Source organism: Aquarana catesbeiana, linkage group LG03, assembly GCF_042186555.1.
Source record: "Aquarana catesbeiana isolate 2022-GZ linkage group LG03, ASM4218655v1, whole genome shotgun sequence".
NCBI lineage: Eukaryota > Metazoa > Chordata > Amphibia > Anura > Ranidae > Aquarana > Aquarana catesbeiana.
The window spans coordinates 512,010,075-512,031,575 of record NC_133326.1 but is presented as its reverse complement, the minus strand read 5'-3'; the positions used below and the strand labels follow the sequence as shown (position 1 = coordinate 512,031,575).

Sequence of the window (21,501 nt, the reverse complement as noted above, 5' to 3'; positions counted from 1 at the left end):
CATTTCTCACAAAACTTGCAGGTAAATCTCATCAAAGTGTATCTATAACCAAAACTTATTTATAATTTGGTATAGACTGGAAAAAGGTTAAAATTATGTGAGGTTTTACTGCTATGTGGGGCTCCAATCATGAGATTAGCCAAGTGGGGGCGGTGGGCTTTTCTTCTGGGGGGGCGGAAAACAACCAGCACTACTCCCCCCAATAGGATCACCTGGCTCTTTGGCCAATCGGGAAACAGGTCTCGCTGCCTCCTGATTAGCGGGGAGTAACTGTAGCGTGAAAATAGCGAAAATTCATTCGTTATGGTCACACAATTGGGTGGGATCAGGGCGCACTCTGGCTCTAATTAAGTGCTTCAAAAAACACACACCTTCCCACCCCCACCATGTGCCTGGCGTTCTGAAAGGGGCCGGGCACATGGATAGGGAGAGCGGCGGAGGTGTTAGGGTGGCAGAGCCCGTGCGCCCACAATGCACGGCCGCCACTGGATTTCTCCTCACTTTCTAGGGATGTTTTACCAAACAGAAAATCTGCAGCAGGAAAACAAAGAGCTGTGTGTCAAGTATCCCCCTACTTAATGCAAAAAAAAAACAAAAAACAAAACAAAAAAAAAACATAAAAAACATTTTTACTTCGGTTTATGATTTTAGAGAGAAACTTTTTACCAGACAGGAAGTGAAGGAATCTTTCCAATGGAGACTCTGATGCCCGTAAAACATGACAGGAGTTGTATTCCTTCCCCGCTCTATCCAAAAACTTAACAGAAGTTTTGGCTTTAGATACAATTTAACTAATTGAGTCCCCGTGGCATTTTAATCCGGTATAGGCATAACAACTGTAAGGCTGGCCATACATTATATAATTTTCTTGTACAACTTTAGATTTACCATATAATATGAGGTCAAACCTAAACACTTTCAACTTGCATGCAATCAGGCCGGCCCTTCTACTACATAGTGGAAGGTAAAACGAAAGGAAATTGAACAAGAAAATTGTATAATGTATGGCCAGCTTGAGACCCCAAGTCGCGTGACATGTGAAATCCCATGTTGGTCAATGAGAGCTGTCTTAATTAGTACTACTGAGGTCTCTCTGACTTTAGAAAAGGTTCCTGTACTACTTCAAGGCCACTGAAAAAACATTCTACTTCACATTCTGTTTACATCAGGAGTGTAATGACGTCACAAGAGGTGTCACCACACTTCTTGTCAATAAAGAGGCTCTGTTCAGCCTCACCCTATAGCATTAGACCAATGCTGTACTGATTAGAAGTAATCTGCTGCATCAGGGATCTGGTCTCCATTGATCAGATTTGGTTTTCCCATGAAGACAAAAAAAAGGAGAAATAACAGGTTAAAAGGTGCAATTAAAAAAAAGTTGTAAAAAACAAAAACATACGTATAAAAAGAAAAAAATATTTAAATGTCATTCAAATTTTTAGCAAGCGCAAGCCTGTTGCTGTTATGCTAATTGGTAAACATGACCTATTTCTTATTTTTTTACACTAACGATTGACGCAAAGCGCTTTTCTTTCCCTTGCATACTCTGTAGTGTAGCATCAAAAGGGGAATAAAGCTCCAAAGTAAAATGCATACCATTCCACTATGTTACAAAAAAATGGGATATCATTTTAATCAGCAGATTTTGCTTTTTTTGGTGATAAATATATGGCGGTGCACAAATTAAGTAAATGTGACATTGGTAAAAAAAAAAAAAATTTAAAAATATGAATTTTTTCTAATTTTTTTTACTATTTATTCCCTATATAAGCCAAGGAAATAAAAACATATGTATCCAAATTTGCTACCAAATATGTATAATATATTAGAAGTAAACTACAAATGCTAAATTGTATATTTGTGGAAATGAAACACGAAAAATGCGCTCTGGGACACAAGAGGATTTGGAGAAGATGGCCCGGGGACTCGAGTGGTTAACCACTGTTTATGGGTACAGATTTAGCTCTAAAAGCTTTGAGCATCTAGAAAATGATGAAGGTGTATCTTTGCAGAGAAGAAAATAAAATAAATAAAAAAAGAAAAAGAAAAAAGAGATGTGGTTGAAAGGATGCTAAACACTGCCCTCCAGTAGGCAATTAAAGGCTCTTTCTGCTGATTGAAGACCTGAAGGAAGAGATGGCTTTTTCTGGCTGTATGGGCTTGCGGGATGAGAGAGTGGTTCAATGTCTTATTCACTTCACATAAAAGTGCTTAAACTGCCTCTACGATTGCCTCCTTCTCACAGCAGCCAGCAAACAACGTGGCAAAACAACCTGATCGATAATTCTGCTATCTGACAAAGTGCTTTATATTGCTACTAGCCTCATTTTCCATCATGAAGATGTTTTAGCGCTATACTCACGGCCACCTTAAGAAGTTCCCTTTTTAACAAGAAGGCTTCATTCTATTCAGCTGGCTTTAAACAAATTCACTGCATGATTGATAGTAAAGGAAGAATATTACCTTTGTATTTAGGAGTAAAGCTGGCTATACATGGATCGAATTTAGGTTGATTACTGCTGAATTAGCCAAAACTCGTTCTGTGAGTGGCGTTAATGGCACCACCCAGCAATAAAGGACCCTGGCGGAAAATTCTCATCCGAACATTGCCTGCATCCAATAAGAGCCCATCGCAGTTCATGTATTCTGACGGTGGTACTGTAGATTTGTCTATCCACACTGTTTAGAACAGGGGAATCTAGTGATTTTCTTGTTTAGCCCATGGGCTGAGTAATAGAAATCATAACATGTATGGTCACCATTAGCATATCCAAACTGCAGATAAAGGGAACCAAGGTAAAGTAGATGTACATCTAATCACAAGAAATATACATAAGCTTTATTTACAGTATAATATTGTTATTAAAATATTGTTTCAATTATAAATCTGCAGCTTTCATTAAAATAATAGCTGATGATCCGACCATGACAGCCCTTGTTCAGGCACTTTCTATTATAAGGTGATCCAATTGTTTTCCTGCACTGTCACTTTGTCACAAGAATTCGAGTGTAAACCACAGGCGGCCATTTCAACACACATTATGCAGAATTGGTCCACTGTTGTCAACATTCAGAAACCCACCCTGCCAAATTCCATGCATTTAACGCCGAAGTGCATGTATGCAGACAACCTATCTACAGAAGAATACTGAGATGCAACAAAGGATAGAAAACAGGTGAAAACAAGGACATTATTAGAAACAAATGGTAAAATAAAATAAACCTGGCCATAGATGGATCAAAATTCAGCTGGTTCAGCAGGGACTGGCCTAATTTTGATCTATTTATTGCCGTTCCCACTCGACAAAAGTCAATTTAATGATTGAGTTCAATTCGAACAGACTGCTGGAAATATTTCATTAGGTCAGCATATGCAGCGCATATTCAGCGCATTATGACAGTGGAAAAGTAGCACAGTGGGTAGTATTCCTTCATCCATCTCGCTTGTGTGGATGGAAATCCATTTGTCTTTTTTGATCAGTCCACTAGCTGAGTGAAAAAAAAAAAATCACCTATGGCCAGGCTTAATGTCATGTATGTATGCATGTGACCTGCAGATCCTAGAGTTTGAGCTTCCTTAGGGCAGGGACTAATGTGAATGTACAATATGTAAAACACATTTTATATATATATATATATATATATATATATATATATATATATATATATCATTTTTTTTTAAATAAATCAGTTGTTTTAATTTGGTTTGGAATGAATTAAAGAGCAAGCAGGACAGAGCTCATTGAGGACTACCGCTGGCCCTGGATCCCATCATACTTGAGTGTAGAACCCCTATGCTTGTATGTCAAACTCTCAAACCTCTGTGAATATTGGACTATAAAGCCATTACTGGCATGTGGGTGGGGATAGGGAAATTGTGTTGATATGGCCATTTTTATAGTGACTTTATTGCAATAATATGGAGTTAGATATATTATTTAAGAGCCCAAGGCTCTTCCCCTTCATTGATATGTAAATAAATCAGTTGGATAGGTTTTGGAGCTGAGCAGAGGAAGTTGGTATGCAGGAAGTTGGTGGGAGGGGCTTGGGGAGCTTTTGAAAGAAACGTGTTTGAATGAGAGACTTGTTTGGAAGGACAATGAGGAAAGACATGGCTACCAGAAGCTGGAGAGTTTTGGACAACTTTTGAGTTGGGCTGAGCAAGGAACCATGAAGGACATTACATCTTAAACCCCAAGTTGAGCAACGGTTTAGTTTACTTATTGGTTATATTTGTAGGTATATTTTTGTAAGCTATTAGTTGTGTAGTATTGTGCATCCTACAGTTTGTATGTGCAGCTTTTCTGTTTAGTAAAGCACTCATACACTACAGAAATCTAAACTTCCTTGGTTTTACTGCAAGAACCTGTGATAGACGCAAAGCATAACATTTGGGGGCTCGTTCGGGATCTGCGCTAAAAGCTCAACTAAAGCAGACCTGTTTACTGTGGTGTGTTTTGTTGCTTGTACTGGGGGGAAATGCTATGTACACTGTTTAGGAAGAGTAAGGCTGCAAAGGTCTCTGGTGTCCAGGAGGACTTGAAGGCATGCACCCTTCCTACCTGGGCCAGAAATAGTCAGTGGATGTCTGTTGTAAAGAAGCTGGCTGGATATGCTTCTCCTTTGAACAGAGCTTGGAGGGATGAAGTCTCTGATCTTTCCTTGTATTTTAGTCTTAAAAGTTTTGAGTTCAGTAAGGGATGAGATGCGGGCAGTTTCTGTGTTTGGTTTGCACTTAATGCATGCTCTACATATTGAATCTGAAAAGCGGAAAAAGGCAGAATTAGAAAGAATTTTACTGAAGGAGCAGCTTGCAGTAGCATCCAAGTGTTTGGAAGAGACTGCAAGCAAGGCAAAAGATTTAAAAAGTAGGGTATTCAAAGTTAAACCTGCAGTGGCTTCGAAGTGTGTTCAAACCTATGTAGGCTGAGCTGAAGATTTGAATGAGCGGTGTGCAGCCCTCATGAACAAGTCTAATGATGCCCTAACAAAGGACAAAGGCCCAAAGCCTGTAAGCAGAAGTAGGACATGTGCCACTGTTACTTCCCATAAGCAGGAAGCTGAGGATTTGATCAGCTCAAATGGCCAAGTTGAGTCAGATACAAGGAAGGCAAAGCCTATGATCTCCAGGAGACACATGTGGATTGATTTACTTAAGGTGAGGCCCCTAAAGAGGAAATAGATGGGATTCCTACACCAGCATTGCTAAAGAAGTGGAAGCAAGTGGTTGTGAATGGTAGATTTAGTCACATTAAGTGTTTCTGTTTCCATAAAATGGGGCACTTTGCAAAAACGTGCCATGCTGTTAAGACTGGACAACAGCAGGCCTGTGTTCTTCCAAGGACAGCACGGAGAGACATGCAAGTTTATTTGTTACACTGGAAGTCTATGTCTTTCCGTTAAAGGCAACAGTGGGCACCCTACAAAAGTTTTGCAGTTAGAAGTTGGCAGATAGAGAAATCTGAGCAGTGAGCTATGTTTTTGGCACAGTTGGAATGAACATATAATCTGCTTTGTCACTTATTTTTTTCAGGTACTGAGCATCGAGAGGTGGAGCAGGCAGAGCAGATGACCATGCTAGATGGGAGGAGGCAGACCAGAAGAGAGCCTGAGGAAGATGTGGATGATTTCCTGATGGTGGCTGAATTGGAGTGGACTTTCATCTGAGCATTTCCTTATGACCAAGAGGGCAAGAGACTTTCATCTGGGACTAGCTTTCCACAAACTGCCAAAGACATTGTTAACCATGCTCAAAAGTAATGTTGCAGCCTTCCAGGGACAACAAAAGTCTGACCGCCCAGAAGATATGGGGGTGGAAAGGGAATTTTTTCCCCCTATTTACAAATACGGGGGGTTTATTTTGCCCTTTCCTGGACAAAAGGCTCTTGTGGCAGTTTAGTGAGTAAAATAAGTATTTGATCCCCTACCAACCAACAATAAATTCTGTCTCCCACAGACTGGCTACAGTATCATGTGCTCATGTGGTACACAGATTAGTCCTGTCAATTTAAGAAGGTGTTCCTAATGAAAACTCGTTATGTGTACATAAGACATCTGTCCCCAGAATCTCTTTCTTCCATTCAAACTTTACCATCATGGGCAAGACCAAAGAGCTGTCAAAGGACGTCAGGGATGAGATCGTAGAAGTGCACAAAGCTACAATGGTATACAAGACCATCAGCTTATTGAGAAAGAGACAACTGTTGGAGTGATTATTTGCAAATGGATGGAATACAAAATAACCATTAATCACCCTCGGTCTGGAGCTCCATGCAAGATTTCGCCTCAAGGGGTAAGGATGATCGTGAGAAAAGTGAGGGATCAGCCCAGAACTACACGGGTGAAGCTTGTGAATGATCTCAAGACAGTTGGGACCACAGTCACCAAACAAACCATTGGTAACACAATATGCCGCGTCATGGATTGAAATCCTGCAGTGTCTGCAAGGTCCCCCTTCTCAAGAAGGCACATGTACAAGCCCATCTGAAGTTTGCCAATGAACATCTAAATGATTTAGAGAAGAACTGGGAGAAAGCGCTGTGGTCAGATGAGACCAAAATTGAGCTCTTTGACATTAGCTCGTGTTTGGAGGAAGACAAATGCGGACTTAACCCCATGAACACCATCCCTACGGTCAAGTACGGATGTTGAAATATTATTTCTTTGGGGCTATTTCTCTGCTAAAGGTACAGGCTGACTTTTCCGCTTTTAGGGGACAATGGACAGGACCATGTATTGTAAAATCCCTCAGCCAGAACACTGAAGATCATCGTGGATGCGTCTTCCAGCATGACAGAGACCCAAAACATACCGCCAAGACAACAAAGGAGTGGCTCAAGAAGAAGCACATTAAGGTCATGGAGTGGCCTAGCCAGTCTCCAGACCTTAATCCCAAAGAAAATTTTTGTAGGGAGCTGGAACTTCGAGTTGCCAAGCGACAGCCAAGAAACCTTAAAAGAGGAATTGCAGTCTGCCCACATAATCTGTAATAAAAGCATCTTACCATTCTGAAGCTTCCATCCCACTATTTTGCAAATTTTTTATATATGTACTGTGATTCTGTACTTGCCAAATATGCTGCAGAAATCTCCCTCCACTGAGTCTGGCTGCAACCATTTTAACTGTGGGCAGCTGAAGTTGCAGCCTGTTCACTTCCTGGATTTACACAGACACACCTCCAGCTCCGCAGCTCTCTTATGGCCCTCTTATGACTCATTTCCCCTCCCTTCCTGGCAAACTCTCTCGAGAGTGAGAGAGAGAGCTGTGCATGAGGTCATAAGCCTAGGCTTTTTACCAGACAAGAAACAGGAAGTGGGCTGTATAAGGTATTTACTTGAAGAACACAAATGTTTTACTATTCAAAGTTAAAACAACAAGGGCAGAAGATTTAATAGATGGAAAGTTGAAAAAATTACTGAAGGTGTGCTTTAAGGATTTAGAGAAGAACTGTAAAGAAGAGTGGACCAAAATCCCTTCTGAGATGTGTGTATACCTTGTAACCAACTACAAGTAACGTCTTACCTCTGTGCTTGCCAACAAGGGTTTCTCCACCAAGTACTAAGTCATGTTTTTATACTTATTTTACTCACTGAACTGCAACTCAATTTAAAACCTTCGTATCATGTGTTTTTTTCTGGATTTTTGGTTAATATTCTTTCTCTATCATTTAAAATACACAAATGCTAAAAATTATAGACCCTTAATTTCTTTGTAAGTGGGCAAACTTACAAAATCTGCAGGGGATCAAATAATTATTTCAACCACTGTAGAGCAGTGCACATAACCGCAACCAACGTGCACGGCTCATTACAAAGAAGTGAGGGGGTAAAGGAGAGATTCAGCAGCTCACAGAACATAAAAAGGGGTTGGAAAAGCACATTAGGAAACAATTTAATGAAAAATAGATTACAGGGCTATTAGGTAATGGATGCATATGGATTATTTTTTGGAGGTTATTGTTTCATTTTAACTTAAAGTGGAGGTCCGCCGATCTTTTTTTTTTTGTTTTGTTTAAGTCAGCAGCTACAAATACTGAAGCTGCTGACTTTTAAAATAAGGACACTTACCTGTCTAGGGCGCCCGCGATGTCGGTACCCGAAGTCAATCTATCCTTCGGCTGTCGGGTGCTGCCGCCGTCATCCTCGGTAAGGGAATTGGGAAGTGAAGCCCTGATTCCCTACTGCGCACTCGCGCTATCCCACTGGTCCCTGCTGTTTTCTGGGACCCGTGTGTCTCCCAGAAGACAGCGGGGGGGCGGGTGAGTGGCGTAGATACCCGCGTGTGGCTTGGGTAATCTATGCCCGGAAGTGGGAGCAAAATACCTGTATTAGACAGGTATCTGGTCCCCCCTCCCCCCTGAAAGGTGCCAAATGTGACACCGGAAGGGGGAGGAACTGGAAAAGCGGAAGTTCCATTTTTGGGTGGAACTCTGCTTTAAGGTTTGCTTTAACGGCCCCTTCTCTAATAGCACAGGTCCACCTTTCTGTCACACCTCCACCTCTTGGTTCAGCTAACAGAAGCAAAGAAAATACTCTCACTTTCAGGTATTAAGTACCGTGAGTCAGCGCTGGTACTTGTTTATTGGCCCAATGTTGTCATTCCAAAAACCATTACCAATTTATCCTGGTGCGAGTTGGGTGTTGACAAAGATGGCTGAGATCTGCAATTCTGGCAGGCACATATTAAATAAAATTAACAACCTGTGTTGGGGTTTATAGTGAGTAAACACCATGCTGCTCCAAAGATAAAATGTACAAATAAACATATTGTGCAGAGTCCAGAGGAACATTTGAAGGGAACCTGTATTTCATTAATATGGCTGTGAGTGCTTGCATTTAATTTATGCGCTCAGTTTAGATATTCACATTCAAATCTAATTGTGGACAGACAAGTTCTAGAGATGTCATTTTTATTTTAATCAGATTTTTTTTTTTTTAATTTGTATAAGAAGAACAAAAACTAAAAAAAAAACAAAGAAAGAAGAACATAACATACAAAAACAAAACAGAAAAACAAGCAAACAAAAAAATTTAAATAAACAAATAAATCAACATCAACAATATTTTTTGGTTTATTTTATCGTTCATTCCCTCAAAATGTGAGCCGGGGGGGGGAAACGACACACCGACTTCCCCTTTTCTCTCTCCTCCCCCACCGCCTCTCATCCCATACTCCATTTTAAAGAATCCCGGAGCAACTGTTACAGTCCTATTGTTTATAGTATATTTAATTTAAGGAAAAGAGAGGCAGCCATTTTTGAAAACCAGAAAGCAAAGACAGAAAAAAAAAAAAAAAAAATTCATAAATTTTACATATTCACAATTTTCCTTCCTGCCTACCCTATGCAGCAACTCCGGGGTGCGATACGCCCTACACAGAATAAAAGTTTGGGTAACTCTATGCGTTGGAGATAACGAAACCAGCTGCACATTCTTCATTATTTGATCCCATTTATCCTCTAGGGCAGTGATGGCGAACCTATGGCACGCCGAGCCCTCTCCGTGGGCACGCAAGGGGAATTCCCCATCCAGGCAGTCACTTGCACTGGCGGTGCAGGCACGGAGAAGCTGGCTCCCTTCCATGCATCAACGGCAGTGATGTCGGCAGGGGTGGGTAGCCAGTCATCTTGTCCCATGTGCGATATTTAGGGGGGTGTAAAGTTCTTCCTCCACCATTCAGAGTGTCTGTGCTGCAGCTTATTGCCGCCCCCGGACCTCTACACCTCAAGTAGGGCATTCGTTCATTCCTCTCTGCAGGCACCCTATTCCAGCTCCCCCTGCTTTAGGACTACTATGGTTCAGTCTGTCCCTCTGGTTCAGCCTGTGGAACAGCAGAGGGGGAGGGGCGGTGCTCGGAGCAGATCATCCATGGCCATGGGAGAGGTGCAGTGGCTGCTAGCTGACCTCCCGGCGGTGGGGATATCAAGGAGCGGCTGGATGGCAGGGACTCCTACAATACTGCCTGGGGACAGCTGGATGATAAGGGAGTGGAGAGGTAAAGAGGAGGATGGATCCTCCAATCTACATTGTACTGTGTGTGAGGGGATGGGATGTAAGTAGTGCAGGAAGTATGTGTCAGGTAGGTGAGTGCATGTGTCAGGTAGGTGAGTGCATGTGTCAGGTAGGTGAGTGCATGTGTCAGGTAGGTTAGTGCATGTGTCAGGTAGGTGAGTGCATGTGTCAGGTAGGTGAGTGCATGTGTCAGGTAGGTGAGTGCATGTGTCAGGTAGGTTAGTGCATGTGTCAGGTAGGTGAGTGCATGTGTCAGGTAGGTGAGTGCATGTGTCAGGTAGGTGAGTGCATGTGTCAGGTAGGTGAGTGCATGTGTCAGGTACGTGAGTGCATGTGTCAGGTACGTGAGTGCATGTGTTAGGTACGTGAGTGCATGTGTTAGGTACGTGAGTGCATGTGTTAGGTACGTGAGTGCATGTGTTAGGTACGTGAGTGCATGTGTTAGGTACGTGAGTGCATGTGTTAGGTAGGTGAGTGCATGTGTCAGTTAGGTGAGTGCATGTGTCAGTTAGGTGAGTGCATGTGTCAGTTAGGCGAGTGCATGTGTCAGTTAGGCGAGTGCATGTGTCAGTTAGGCGAGTGCATGTGTCAGGTACGTGAGTGCATGTGTTAGGTACGTGAGTGCATGTGTTAGGTACGTGAGTGCATGTGTCAGTTAGGTGAGTGCATGTGTCAGGTAGGTGAGTGTATGTGTCAGGTAGGTGAGTGTAATGGTCAGGTAGGTGAGTGTAATGGTCAGTGCATGTGTCAGGTAGGTGAGTGTATGTGTCAGGTAGGTGAGTGTAATGGTCAGGTAGGTGAGTGTAATGGTCAGTGCATGTGTCAGGTAGGTCAGTGTATGTTGCACTGTGTATTCTGAGCACAATGCATTCCTGAACTGTATTCTTACATTTTTGGTCCCTTAGGGCTCATTCAGAGGGATGATCAGTCCCATCCTCTGTACAGAGCCGCTGGTAGGTTTAATTCTGTGTTGGCACTTTGAAAGAAAATAAGTAGGTTTTGTTTTGTGGTTTAGGCACTCGGGCTCAAAAAGGTTCGCCATCACTGCTCTAGGGCCACCTCAGTATCTATCTCCCATTTTTGTCTGCATGGATTCGGAAACTTGAAAAGCGATTCAGATAGTAATTTCATATAGACTTTTGAAATAAGTCCCTTTGTATTATTTGCTTGGACTATACTATCCAAAAAAGGGATTTTATAGGGAAAAAAAACGGCTGGAGTCATACCTTGTTTTTTTCAAAGCAGATCTTAGCTGTAAATACTGAAAAAAAACATCTTTTATCCAAACCATATTCCAAACAGAGCTGCTGAAAAGTTTTCAGCACTCCATCGGAGTACAGTTGCAATCCTCGCATGTTCCCATCTCAAAAATCCGTCCAAATGGGAAATTGCAGAAACTGATCTGTTTACCGTAACGGTGTATATTTTGTATAACCTAAAATACCCAATATTGTTTTAGTGGACTGCCATACCTTATATGTCATGAAGAAGGTTAAATATGTATATTGATTAACCACTTGCCCACCAGCCGCCGTCATTATACTGCGGCAGGTCGGCACAATCCCGCGAACAGTCGTAGCTGTACATCGGTTCCCCTAACTGGGATAACAGGCGCGAGCGCTGCATTGCGGAAGTGCCGATGTTCGTGGCCAGCAATCGTGGGCATGGTTGGCAGAACAGGGACATGTGTGTGTAAACACACAAATCCCTGTTCTGTGAGGAGAGGAGAGGCAGATTGTGAGTTCCTAATAGCTAGAAACCAGGATCTGTCATCTCCTATAGTCAGTCACCTCCCCCCCACAGTTAGAACAGACAGTCAGGGAACACAGTTAACCCCTTGATCGCCCCTAGGGTTAACCCCTTCCCTGCCAGTGACATTTACACAGTAATCAGTGCATTTTTATAGCACTGATCGCTGTATAATTGTCAATGGTTTCAAAATTGTACCAAAAGTGTCCAATGTGTCTGCCATAATGTCGCAGCCCCGATAACAATCGCAGATCACCTCCATTACTAGTAAAAAAAAAAATAATAATAATAAAAATGGCAAATAACACTATCCCAATTTTGTAGATGCTATAACTTTTGCGCAAACCAATCAATATACACTTATTGTGATTTTTATTACCAAAAATTTGTAGAAGAATATATGTTGGCCTAAACTGAGGAAAAAACTAGCTTTTTTTTTTTAAAAAAATGGGGATATTTATTATAGCAAAAAGTACAAAATATTGTGTTTTTTTTTTCAAAATTGACGCTCTTTTTTTGTTTATAGCGCAAAACCCCCCCCCCCAGAAAAACGCAGAGGTGATCAAATACCACCAAAATTAAGCTCTATTTGTGGGAAAATAGGACGTCAATTTTGTTTGGGTGCAACGTCGCACGACAGTGTAATTGTCAGTTAAAGCGATGCAGTGACGAACCGCAAAAAATGTCCTGGTCATTGAGCAGCCAAATCTTCCGGGGCTGAAGTGGTTAAAGGGTGAAATAGATTCATCCAAAGATATAAGGGGATTACCATTATCGAGTAAAGCGCTAAATGCACCAAATGAGGATGTATCTGAGCCTCCACTTTCCCGGCCCACAAGATGTTGAAGTTGGGCTGCCAGGAAACAGATCCAAGGATTTGGAGCTGATTGCCCTCCTTGAGCATTAGAGTATTGTAAATATTCATAGTTAATTCTAGCAGGTTTGTTCTTCCATTTTAGGCTACGAAAGATTGTGACAAATCTCTTGAAATATTTCTGCGGAATCCAGCAAGGCAAGTTGTGTGTTGTAAAAAGGTTATTGTGTTAAGTAAAAATTAGTACGACCTGCCATGGAGAGTGGCAGCCTGCACCAAAATTCATTTTGAGATCTAAATTTCTGAAGTAATGGTAACAGGTTTTGGGGAATATATTCCTTAGGATGGGTGGAGATAGTTACCCCAAGGTATTTAATCTTTGCATCCACCCTAAGTTGTGATACTACAGGGGGCAGAGAGTCCTGGAGAGTGGGAGTAAAACTGACTTATTCTAGTTAATCCTAAGACAGGAAAAGGTGCCAAATTTCTCTATAGCAGACATTGCGCCAACCAGTGATGCCTGAGTATCAGCTAAATACAGCAAGATGTCATCTGCATACAGAGCTATTTTGTCCTCATATTTACCTCTGTGAAAACCTCTCACCCCCCGCTGTTTGCTAAGCATAGCTTCAAGTGGTTCTATCACTACCGCAAACAAGAGGGGTGATAGTGGACACCCTTGTCTAGTGCCTCGGGAAAGAATAAAGGAGTCTGACAGGCTCCCATTAACTCTTATAGAGGCCTTGGGTGCTGTGTATAAGAGCTTGACCCAACTGCAAAAAGTATCGCCAAAGCCAAAACGTTTAAGCACTTCCCATATGTAGCAGCATTCTATGCTATCAAACGCCTTGACGGCATCTAAAGACAGCAAGGCTCTGCTAGTCGAATTATCGACCGCAGTTTGTATATTTAAAAAAGTGCATCTTACATTTACAGCAGTTGAGGAGTTAGGCATAAAACCTGTTTGGTCTGGATGGATAATCGATTTGATAACTTTAACCTGTTGGCCAAAACTTTAGCTACGAGGGGGTGCTAAGTACTGAGCCTTACCCAGAAAAAATTGAGCAAGGAAGTTCTAAATTGCAGGGTGTACTGGCCAATTTGTCTATATTCAATGGTGCAAAAATCGACAACCTATGATCTTAACTTATCTTTCTTTTTCAGGTCCAAAGTGAACATGGCAGCACCTCCAGAAATATATAAAGTGGAAGAGCATAGGACCATAATTAAGTTCCCATTTCTCCAAGGGAAAGGTGCAAAGCAGATCCATGATTAAATGTCACAAACTTTAGGTGACAGTGTCCCTTCATTTGCAACAGTTAAATGTTGGGTTGCCAATTTTAAAACTGCCCATTTCAGTGTTGAAAATGAGAAACCCAGCGGAAGGCCTATTCCTGTCTCATTGTCTGCAAATGTGAAAGCCATCCATGACATGATCAACGACTAGGAAATGAGAAAGCTTACAGCAAAGTGGATCCCAAAACTTTTGACTTTTGCAGGCACAGTTCCCAGGAGTATGATCCTGAACATATGCAGCCTCGGCTGCAATCATCCGCCCATTTACCACGTTTACCGCCTGTTTACTTTTTGTTTTGGCCACACTAATTTTTTTAATAAGAAGGCCACTGAAATAGGCCTTCATGATGTCCCAAACAATCAGGGAGAGGCAGTATTCAAGTTGATTTCTAAGAAAAAGTTTAGGGCCCTTTGTACAGGAGTAGAGAGTATCTGAAGCCAAAGTGGATTAGGTTTCCATATAGATCGCTTTACTCCAATAACATTGCCCTCAAGAGTGGCAAGCAAGGGGGGAATGGTCCGACACGCTTCTGTGCAGAATAACAATAATGGTGATATATCTAAATATCCCATAAGATCCCAGCATCAAATTGATGTGGGATAAAGTTTTATGAGTCTTTAAATAGCAAGTGTATTGCGCTTTTCCACAATGTAACTTGCGCCAGAGGTCGTACAGACAAAGTTCCCCACATAGGTTGCCCAGTGGGGTTAGGCGTTCTGCATCAGCATTGCTAAGGCAGGGAAATCTGTCCTGTTTGATGATATTAAAGACATTGATTAAAATCACCCATCAATAGAACTGGGAGCGGAAGCATATCGTCCAAAAACGTTATGAATAGCTGTAATACCTCACATGAATACGGAGGTGGAATATAAATATTAACAATCACAAAATGCCTATCAAAAAGTCTGCAACATAGAAAAACATATCTTCCCTACTTGTCCACCTCCGCCCATTCACAGGAGAAGCCGCCATGACCATACACCAGAACGGACACACCCCTAGCATAACAAAAATATGTAGAGTGAGTGTTTTAGCGCTCCCATGCCCTCCGAATGTGAAAGCCCGAGTGCTTTCACAGTGGGGCGGTGCACTTGCGGGACCTTAGAAAAAGTCCTGCAAGCAGCATCTTTGGGGCAGTTTGGGAGCGATGTATATAGAGCTCCCAAAACACCCCTGCCCATTGCAATGAATAGGCAATTCTTCGGAAGTGCTGCAACACAGGCGTTAATAACCCCTTCTTTGGCCGCTAGCGGGGGTTAAAAGCACCCCGTTAGTGACCGAAAAGCGCAGCTAAAACGAGCGGCGCTTTACATCTAACGCACGGGCGGCCCCAGTGTGAGAGTGCTCTTAATTCTTTCCCAGCAATGCTGCTGCCTTGATTCCGAATAGCCTGCCCACACTATGTGCAGAGAAATCACTCCTGGGATATGATATAGAGAGGGAATGGGAGGTTTGAGTTTAAATTTGGATAATGCCTGGACATACCCTTTAATAGCGTGTAACATTATAGGGTATGTGATCCATTAACCTAAACAGGACAGGCACTCATAATCTTTAAACCAATTTGTATTTTTAATTCTTAATTTACTTTCAAGCTAAAAAATACAAAGCATAGTGGGCATCTGATTAGGGTAGCACAAACAAGAAGTGAAAAATAAATTGTTACTGAGACATGGTAATTTATCATCCTTACAACCTAAATTACTCTCCAGGAGAAATCTTCTGGGTATTGCATCTGCAGTCATATTAAGCGAATGCGGAAATTCAAGTCAATAGTACAACTAGGTGACAAATTCTGCAGGCACATTTAAATGAAACCACAAGGAAAAGTAAATACTGCCCATATCTTTAAGAGGTGCCAATGAGGCCTTACAAAGAGAAACTATTTGCATCTGTTGTGTTATCTTTGGTATTACGCTTATCTATATGTTCTAACAAAAAAGATTAAGTATGTGTTTGATAACAGGGAGCTAGCTACCAAAAGCTGGCATAGAAAATTAAAGTGGTTCTACAAGTTCAAGGTTTTTTATCTTCATAGCTGAAGGTAAAAAAACTTCTCTGTGCAGCAGCTGGCCCATCGCGATCCAGCGATGTTTGTTGCAGCCTCGGCTTTCCCTCATTGGCTGAGCCTATGGCTCCTGCTGCTGTCAATCACAGCCAGTGAGCCAATGAGAAGAGAGAGGGGGAAGGGCCAAACCGTGGCTCTGTCTAAATGGACACGCAGAGCTGTGGCTCTGCTCAAGTGCCCCCACAGCAAGCTGTTTGCTGTGGGGGCACTCACAGGAGGGAGGGCCCGGGAATGACGGTGGGGGACCGAGAAGAGGAGGACCGGGGTTGCTCTGTGAAAAACCACTGCACAGAGCAGGTAAGCATAACATGTTTGTTATTTTTTTAAAAGAAAAACAAACTTGCCTTTAAAGGAGAAGTACAGCCAAAGCTCCTTCCTTTGGCTGTACTTCTCCTGTGGATCACAGCAGTACAGTTCGTTTTGCACTCCTGTGACCCATTTTCAGTAGAGAGCGGGTTGAAGTCTGCTCTCTGCTGACATCACAGAGTCGGTCCAGGCTCAGTGTCATCACGACAATAGATGCTGCATCCACCTAGATATGATACTAAAAGAAAATAACAAAAAAACCCATACATTTCTTTTAATATCATTTTAAGCCCTCGTTTACATTGAACACAGCTTTGAAATTGTGTGACTTCATCTGAAGCCGCATGAATTCAATGCCGCATGTCCATGCGACTTTGGGTAACTTGAAAGACATCTGTGCAGCTTCATGCACAGATGTCTATTGAAGTCACACCCAAAATCGCAATTGACCTGTCAAATCGCATGACAAATTGCTTCAATGTGAATGAGGGCTTACTGTAGCTCAACCAAACAATTTTGAATCTCTTCCTATCAAAATCATAGCTGCATGGGTCCTAAATGACTGTTATAATTCAGGTGAACCCGTTCTTCTTCCTGTCCTACCGCAAACTTCTGTTGAGTATGCGGTAAAGAAAAAAAAAAAAATAGAGCAGAAATTACCTTCACTTAAAAACGATCAGACGTAGCTACCCTCTGCAAGAAGTCGTCAGGCTGACAAAACGTATTAGGGCAGTGCCAGCATCTCCAATTGTGGATCGAGTTCCACATCCTTACCACTCCGACAGTGAAAAATCCTCTATGCAGTTTAAGCTTAAACTGCTTCTTCCCCAATTTCATTTAGTGGCCACGTGTCTTCTTATACTCCCCGAGACTGAATAGTTTATTTCCTATGCTAGAATCACCATTGAGGTATTTGTATATCGCTATCATATTTCCTCTCAAGTGTTTCCTCCTCAGGAAGAATAAGTGTAATGTTTGTAGTCCTTCCTCTTAACTGAGGTTCTCCAGTCCCCTTATTAATTTTGTAGTGCTTCTCTGGACTCTCTCAGTTCCAGCACATCTTTTCTGAGGATTGGTGACCAGAACTGGATGGCATACTCCAGATGTGGCCGAACCAGTGTTTTATAAAGTGGCAGGATTATAGTTTTATCTCTGGAGTAAATACCATTTTTATGCATGCTAAAATTCGGACAGCTTTGTTTGCTGCAGCTTGGCATTGCATGCCGTTGTTGAGTCGCCATCTACTAGTTCCCCCTTTTTCCATCCTGGATTCCCCTAGAGGTTGTCCCCCTAGTGAGTAACTTGCGTTTATATATTTAGCCCCCAAGTGCATTACTTTACATTTATTTTTAACATTTAACCTTATTTGCCATGTAGCTGCCCACCCCTTTATTTTATTGAGATCCTCTTGTAAAGTTTCTATTTCCTGCTGTGAAGTAATTGCCCTCCTTAGCTTCGTATAATCAGCACACACTAATATTGAGCTATTTATCCCATCCTCTATATCTTATGAATAAATTAAACAGAATTGGTTCCAGGACAGAGCCTTGTGGTACTCCACTGACCATTCTACACACTATTTATCACCACCCTTTGGATGCGCTCCTGTAACCAATTTTCTATCCATGTACAAACCTTATGGTCTATGCCTACACACCTCAGTTTGTAAATTAAGTGTTTGAGTGGGTGAACCACATCCACAGGCCTACCCTTATCTAGATGGCAGCTCACTTCCTCATAGAATGTTAACAGGTTGTCCTCATAGAATGTTAACAGGTTGGTTTGGCAAGAACAACCTTTCATAAAACCAAGCTGATTACTACTGATACTGTATTAATCAGCAAAATCTTGGATATAGTCCCTTACAATCCCCTCCAATAGTTTACATACTATCGATGTTAGACTTACTGGCCTGTAGTTTTCTGGTACATATCTCTGCCCTTTTAAGTATTAATAATACGTTGGCTCTTCGCCAATCTGCTGGCCCCATCCCTGTCAGTATGCTGTCAATAAAAATTTGGAATAGCGGTCTGGCTAGTTCTTTGAGGACTCTCAGGTGTAAGCCATCTGGTCCTGGTGATTTATTTGCATTAAGCTTTTCAAGTTTTTTTGGACACAGTTGCCCTCTCTTTGTCATTTGTAACCAACCTACCTTCATCACCCTTTATGGGGCCAGTGTGCTCTGACACCTCGCATTTTTACTATTAATATATTTAAAGAATTTTTTGGAATTTTTTTTTTTTTTAACTCTTCTCTGCTATGTGTCTCTTGTGGGATATCATAGCCGCCCTGATTGCATTCTTACACTTCTTATTGCATTCCTTGTAGTGTTGAAATGCCAACAATGTCTCCTCTGACTTATATTTTTGTCTTTTTACATTAAAGTTTAGCCGCCCAGGTTTAACCTTAGCACTTTTATATTTATTACCTATTGGAATGCACTGGCCAATACCTCTATTTAATATGCTCCTAAAGTACTCCCATTTATTCTCAGTGATCATTGTTTCTAGGATTTGGTCCCATTTAACATCTTGTAGCCAGTGTTGGAACTATCTGAAGCATGTGAATCACACATCCACCTACTGTACATCCTACACAGCCTAAGCAGGAATCTGAGTGGTCCAAGTATTCTTGTTTACGGTGAAACTTGACGAAAAAGCTTGTGCATCCAGTGTACCTAAAGGTCAATGACCACCTATTTATTATTGGTGCTAAACTGTAAGAAAATAAATGTCCTAAAACAAAAGATCAGAGGATTTTTATAAACCTGAGTGGCAATGATGAAACACAAAAGCCTTGGGCAGACAGCTTACATCCTTGTAAATGCTTGATCTTTTCAAAAGCTGTTATTAATACTGGACACACACCTTTATCACTGAAGTCATCGACGAGCACAATCTCTGCGATCAGCTCAGGGGGAGATCGGTTGAGGACGCTGTGTACTGTACGCAGTAGGGACGACCAGCCCTCGTTGTGGAAGGGGATAATCACGCTGGTGTTTGGCAGCTTGGCTGAGTACAGCTTGCTCTTGCAGCTAGAAAAATCAGAGAGGACATAAAAGGGACAGATGTCAGCTTCACATGCAGAACATGCCCTGAGCTCATGTCAAATGAGGACAGCACAGTAATGTCTGGGAAAACACCAGTTGAGAGGTGCGAAAACACAGATGGGTTTGACAATTGGTTATTTGTACAGCTCCATGTGATGATATGAACGAGGAAGTAAGAATGCAGAAGAGGTCTCATTGGAGAGATTCCATCGAGAGAAAGCAATTTATCATCCTTACAGCCTCAATCACACTCAGCACTAAATCTCCAACGTAATTCTGATCATGTTCAGATAAATGAAGATTGCAGCAATGCTTTTTGGAGCTCTGACTAGCACACTAATGATACATGCTGACATAAAGCATTAATATAAATCGTCCACTCTCATTAAAGGCAAATTACAACTAAAACAGAATTTCTGCTGCTAGCAGGAACAGACGGCTTGATTCAACTTCTGCTTCTTAGATCTCTGAGTCTCCTATTTTTAAATTTCCCTCTGGTACCTTGTGCAACTGCCCCCTCCCTAAAACTCCAGGAAGAGAGAGCTAAAGATACATATCCTGTTCCATCATTAATTTACTATACATTATAGAGCAGTATAAAATCTACATACAAACAGCATGCAATAATTTGCAAATCTCATAAATATATAGAAGCAAGTCACCCACTAAAAAAGTGATTTCAATAGTTTTATGGCCTATTGTTATACCCCAAAATGTGGGTTGAGATTCTAGAAGACGGAGAAGAGGTTCCAGTGCTAGGTTAAAAAGAATAGGAGAAAGGGGTATTATTTTTCCTTAAAATGGTACACTTTCTCAGTTTAAACATTTTATATATTTTAAATATTGACAATAAAATATGGGTTTATGAGGTTTGCAAATCATTGCATTCTGTTTTTATGTAGATTTTACACAGCGTCCAACTTTTTTGGAATTGGGGTCATATTTAATGTTTGACCCCCTAATGCAGCTTCCAGCCACACGTAATAAAAATGCCAAATGGCCAAACTGCTTACTAGATAATGGGGCACAGAGCAGCCTTGATCTTCCTCTTCTCAGGTCCCCCAGCAGCTCTGCTGGCTCCTCCCCCTGCATAATGCCCCCAGAGCAAGCGGGGGGCATTATGGGGGCACTCGTGCAAGCTTGCTCCTGAGCTGGCTCCATAAGACACACAATGCATGACTCAGAGGCCCACCCCCTGTTCCCTCCTCACTACCTGTGATTGACAGCAGTTGGACCCAATCGCTCCCGCTGCTGTGTCTGAGCCAGTGAGAGGGAAAGAGCCTTTGCATTGCCAGATCGGGATCAGGTAAGTATTTGGGAGGAGCTGGACAAAGAAGGGTTTTTTTTACCTTTCAGAGAATACATCAAGGTAAAAAAAACTTCAGGCAAGTGGAAAGGGCTTTATAAAATATGTAAAAGCAATCAGTATAGTCGTATGCATGTCTTAACATGTTAAAAGTAATAAAGTGTTCTACTGTGTTAGCCATGGATAATAGTAGGTAAGGAAAAATGTACGCAATACCCTTTTGTGTTGCTAACTGAATATATTTCGAGGTGCAAGATTTTAAAAACACTTAGTGCATTTATAAAAAAAATTCCTAAAGCAACTTGCATGTGCATTCATTTTGTGAGAGTGGGGCAAAAGCAAAAGTTATTAGGCTATTGCCTTTGCTGGTTAAATGTTTTTCAATTATTGAAAACACTGCATTTGGCCTCTAGTTGACACTAAATATCATACGAACTATGATACAGTGCATCCGAAAAGTATTCACATCGCTTCACTTTTTCAACATTTTGTTATGTTACAGCCTTATTCCAAAATGGATTAAATACATTATTTTCCTCAAAATTATACAAACAATACCCCATAATGACAACATGAAAGAAGTTTGTTTGAAATCTTTGTAAATTTATTTAAAAAATTGAAAAAAAAACAAAAAAAAACCCAACGTACATAAGTATTCATAGCCTTTGCCATGACACTCAAAATTGAGCTCAGGTACATCCTGTTTCCACTGATCATTCTTGAGATGTTTCTAATGCCGCATACACATGAGCGGATTTCTCGTCGGAAAAAGATATGACAGCTTTTTCGACTGGATTCCTCTCAAGTTTGCCTTGCATACACAAGGTCACGCAAAAGTTCGCTGAATTTACGACCGCCAAGAACGCGGTGACATACAACACTACGACAAAGCCGAGAAA

General features: G+C 41.6%; 1 protein-coding gene across 1 annotated transcript in view; it reads right to left on the bottom strand.

Moving 5' to 3' along the window:
- Positions 1 to 21,501, bottom strand: part of GALNT10 (polypeptide N-acetylgalactosaminyltransferase 10) — a 416,900-nt gene that overhangs the window by 139,856 nt on the left and 255,543 nt on the right. The window contains exon 4 of the mRNA XM_073621149.1: positions 19,115 to 19,281. Within this exon, the coding sequence (XP_073477250.1) occupies positions 19,115 to 19,281 (167 nt within the window). The remainder of the gene's footprint in view (positions 1 to 19,114; positions 19,282 to 21,501) is intronic.